The following is a 4,928-nucleotide window of genomic DNA, read 5'->3' on the forward strand; positions in this document are numbered from 1 at the left end:
TATTCTTACATATTTCAGGTGAAGCATCAAAAGAGATGAAGGACTGGACAGACAAATACGTGACCTTCTGGCTGAAAAATTATGTACGTCTCTCTGATGAACTTGTTAGTAAGTTTGAAGGTGTGAATGGTTACACGTTAAAATGGTGTTCCAAAGCTGAACTGATAGAAGATTTCGAACTCACTGCAGTACATTGCAAAAGTTTGATGATAAGGAGGGAGCGTTACCTTGAACAAGAACGAATGGGCTTAACGACCATCCATGTAGACTCCAGAGGTGTGGACGCTCCAGGTAAGACACAAACGATAACAGCTCCTTCTCTAAAAGACATTCCTGTTTCATCGCTTAAGATGTATCAGGACACTGTTGAATCTTCTGTAGACATGGAGACAGGATATGGCTCATCCTATACTTCTGCCACACCTAATCCATCTGAAGTGGATTTCCCAATGCCTCCGTTTGATCATCAAGAAAGGCAGAAATCACTGTATCAGGGATCTGGGATTGGAGGTAAGGACAGTAACTCAGATACAGAAAGAAAGCTTACTAAACTTCTTCTTGGGTCTGACAAAGGTCAGCTTGATTCATCCTACTATCCAGTTCTGGTTGTCAACACACCTGCTCAACAGTTCAGTTCTGCAGAATTGGAGGAACGGTTTGGCTTCATGTCTTCTGTCAGATGGAATGTTGTCTTTGACTGCAATGCAGATTCCAACAAGATGGGGCTCTGTCAGTATGTAAATCAGAGGAAATCGATCAAGATCTTGAGTGCAGATAAATTTACAGAGACAGAGGATGTAGATGTCCTTAGAGAAGGAATTGACTTCCCAGAGATTCCTGTTTGGCTGTTCCCTAATGGTCGGAATGATGTGAATGTGGCAGGAATGGACAAGATGTCAGATATGGACTGGATGAGAGAACGCTCACATGCAGTCTTGAACACCGTCCGGTTCTTCTCTCACCCTGGTGTCATTCCGCCAGGCAGAGCAGTCGTTGTGTTCTTCCTGCTTTCATATTCAGATATCATGGTCATGACACAGTTGTTCAAGGAGTTCTATACTTCCAAATCCTTTCAGGACCTGAAACATTTCACTGTCATCGCAGAGAATCAGGGTATACTGCACAAATGGATTCAGCATCTTGAAAGTCAAAGCATCGTTTCAAGCAAGGATATGAAAGATAGATGTCTTGGAGGAGTGCCATGGCAGGAGATCAACACATACATGTTGAGACTTCTAGGATCATGTGAGACGCGTTTGCCAGAACTTCCTAAGTTTCCAAGAGGACAGTGCGAACTAAGGAAGAAACACCAGAGTCAGTGGTCGGACATATCAATCCTAGCAAAGAATGAGTGTGAAAACACTTCTATGGATGAGAGTAACCCCAAATTCTTGGACTTTGTTCAAGAGAAAGAGTCTCGATTCTATCAAGGTCATGAAGTTGACTGGTGGAATTTCTATCTGTCAGAAGAGAGGTTGAATGGAGGCAAGGGCTTCAATCATGTTCTGAAGCGTCAGGTCTACAAGAGGCTCTATTCTGATGTTCATGAAGTACTCGATTCTCAAGGCAAGAAGGTCTCTTCCATTTCAATGGCAACTGTCTTTCATGAAGCAGGTTCAGGAGGCACAACGGTAGCAAAGAACCTCTTGTGGGACTTTCACCGACAATACAGATGTGCAGTTGTCAATAGGTTCACTAATGACACAGTGAATCAGATTGTTGCCTTTCACAAGTATGGCTACGAGGAAGGACAAGAGCCAGGGCCAGTTGTCCTCCTCTTGGAAAACCTGAATTCTGAGACCATGCGACCGTTTCTAATAAGCCTTGAAAGAGAAACCAGGTACTTAGAAAACAATGGATTGGCTTTTGTTCTCATCCATTGCAAAAGAACCTCAGAGCCGCAACGCCATCAGCAGAAGGAAGAATCAAAGTCATGCGTTTGTGTTGAACATAAACTAACAGCAGAAGAGAATCAGTGGTTCACAAAGAAGACCAAAGATCTTGAGCAGAGGAGTGTGTTCAGTGAAGAGGAGTCTCCTGAGCTCCTTCTTGCTTTCATGGAGATGAAAAAAGAATGTGATCCTGAATACCTGAAAAAGGTTGTGAAGGGCATTCTTCCAAGAGTTGGCAAAGAATCCAAGAATGCACTCAATCTATTGAAGTATATCGCTGTAGTGCAGAAGTACAATCCTGGTTTTGCAATGCCTGTTTCTGCCTGTGATGGTTTCATGCAAAGTCAAGATAGAGTGATGTCCAGTGGTCGGCAATACACATCTGGACCCTGGGAGAAAAATAGGCAACCATTCCTGGAACTGCTTCTCCATGAAGAATTCATTCAAGATATTGACGGCTGTGTGAAAGGCCTTGCAATCGTCCATCCTGTTATTGCTACAGAGATTGTAGGTCAGCTTGGAGAACTCTTCCAACAAACACCTGCTGACATGTTCCTTGAACTTCTTGAAGAGTCAACAATCCTGGACACCTTGTCTTACAGTAAAGGCTACATTCAGGCGGTTTGCAGAGATTTGATGGTAAGGAGACTGAGGAAAGAGTATGGAGATGATAGAGATACTGACTTTGCTCCTTTCATTGAAGAAGTATATGCAGAGGATAGAGCGAAGGCATACAAGATCATGGAAGTTGGCATCAAGAAATTCCAAGACCCATTCATAGCACAACAGAAGGCTCAACTTCACAGCAAGCGAGAAGATGATTTTGATAATGCAGAACAAGCCATCAATATAGCACTTAGCATTGTCAGCAAGAACCCATATTTGTGGGACACAAAAGGAATCATCCTTCGACAGAAGATGACACAGTATGAGCACAGGTTGGACCAAGAAGTTATCAGTGACTGTGAAATGAAGGAGCTGTTGAGTACTTTCAATGAATCTTGTGCAGCATTTCAAAATGCTCAGAAGGCTATGGAAGAAGATAAAGGAAGAAGGAATTATGCTGGCTTTGTCGGTGAAATCACCACCATTGGTCGATTCCTGGAAATAGTACAGAAGAGGGTGAGACCTTTCTGTTCCAGGAATACAGGATTGGAGACTTTGAGGAGGTATCTAATGACGGAATATATTCCTCCTGATCTCACCCTACCTTCACTCCTTGAATTCAGTGATACCATGAAATCATTGTCAAAGAGAGTTGATGAAGTGCTTGGGCGTTTCACTGACTATCTTGTTCATTGTGCACAGCAACGATTTGGTGGAGCCTCGTACAGAATCTATGATGACAAATTGGAGAAAATCTACACTGCCAAACACCGCTTCTTCGCTCTGTCGTCTCCACAGCTTGAAGATGTACGTGTGCATGCACAGTACCCAGTGGAAACTGCTTATGCAATGAGACGATCTGAAGTGAAAAGGATGAATGCGGATGGATACCAACAGATCTTTGACATGGCCTCAAAGAAGAAAGTGGGCGATCTCAAACAGGCTCAAGCTTTGCTCAGGCAAAACCTTAGAAGTCCAAGTCTGTTCGACATCAAGAACTTTGTGTTTACCCTCTTTGCCTTGTCAGTCTGTTCCGATGAAGGATTAGATGAGGAGGAGGCCAGAAAGTCAGTGAACATCTTGAAGATGATGGAGGGAAAAAACGATGGGTTCTATGGCTTGTTCTTTGAGATGCTGTTGAATTGGCCCGATGGCAGACCCAGAGAAGGAAGCAAACCAATCGGAGAGACAATTAGGCAGCTGAATGCTAGGTGGACTGGTAGATACCGCAATAAGGTGTATGTAGAGTCTCGACACGACCTGCCAAGACGATCCAGAATTCGTCAAAATTACAGCCCCCTTAAGCCTGCCACAGAGTTCTACCTTGGACTTCAGAATAAGAAATCCCAATTTGTCCACAGGAAGTCCCTTGGACGAGTCACGTATGACATATGGAAAGAAGACTCCATCAAGAAGAGACTCAGGCGATTGGATGGTGTCCTAGACAGCAAGCACTTTGTCTTGTACAACCCGGATGGAGAAGAACCGGTGAAGATCACTCTGTCTCTTCCCATCAAGGGTGTACCTAGCCAGGAACCAGTTCAGTTTTACCTAGGGTTCTCATTTGCTGGCCCTCTTGCGTATGATGTAGTGTACAAGGACAACAGAGAGACCCCCTTCATTGCAAAAGAAAGTTCTACAAACTACACTTCATACGTCAATCAAATTGCTGATATTAATGAGCGCCCTGTAAGCTATGACTCCTAAAGTTCTATGTGATATCAAGAAGCTTAGTTTCTAACGAATATGTTGCTTAGAAAATACACACGTGAAGATGTCCTCAGTTCAGGGGCGTAAATCCGTACCGAGGAGTGGGGGGGGGGGGATGATCGGCGATAGCCATCACATACTAGCACGAACACACGCCTACACTAATTTAAGCCAACGCGCGCGTTCGCGCACGCACAAATAAACAACACACAACACACACACACACACACACACACAATCGCACACACACACGCACACACGCAAACGCACACAAACGAACAAACAACAAACACACACATACCCAAACACATGTACATAAATTTATACATGCATACATACACAGATACACAGATACAAAGAAGACGATTCGTTGTACCGTTCTTGACTTTTAATCCTCATCTGAATTCAGTTTTTCCTTTCCCCCCTCCCGCGCAAAGCGCGGAAGCTTTTATGTTTCATTAAATCATTAGAGAAAGAAGACGATTCGTTGTACCGTTCTTGACTTTTAATCCTCATCTGAATTCAGTTTTTCCTTTCCCCCCCTCCCGCGCGAAGCGCGGAAGCTTCTACGTTTCATTAAATCATTAGAGAAAGAAGACAATTCGTTGTATCGTTCTCGACTTTTAATCCTCATCTGAATTCAGTTTTCCCTTCCCCCACCCGCGCAAAGCGCGGAAGCTTTTACGTTTCATTAAATCATTAGAGAAAGAAGACGATTCG

At 43.7% G+C, this 4,928-nt stretch overlaps 1 protein-coding gene across 1 annotated transcript; it reads left to right on the forward strand.

Moving 5' to 3' along the window:
- Positions 1-265: 265 nt before the first annotated feature.
- On the forward strand, positions 266-4,296 carry LOC115928019 (sterile alpha motif domain-containing protein 9-like). Its single transcript, XM_030994520.1, has one exon. It carries the CDS (start codon positions 351-353, stop codon positions 4,203-4,205), a length of 3,855 nt encoding a protein of 1,284 aa, XP_030850380.1. The 5' UTR covers positions 266-350; the 3' UTR covers positions 4,206-4,296.
- The last annotated feature ends 632 nt before the right edge of the window (positions 4,297-4,928 follow it).

The sequence above is a fragment of the Strongylocentrotus purpuratus genome, unplaced genomic scaffold (assembly GCF_000002235.5).
Source record: "Strongylocentrotus purpuratus isolate Spur 01 unplaced genomic scaffold, Spur_5.0 spur5_scaffold_21, whole genome shotgun sequence".
Classification (NCBI taxonomy): Eukaryota; Metazoa; Echinodermata; class Echinoidea; order Camarodonta; family Strongylocentrotidae; genus Strongylocentrotus; species Strongylocentrotus purpuratus.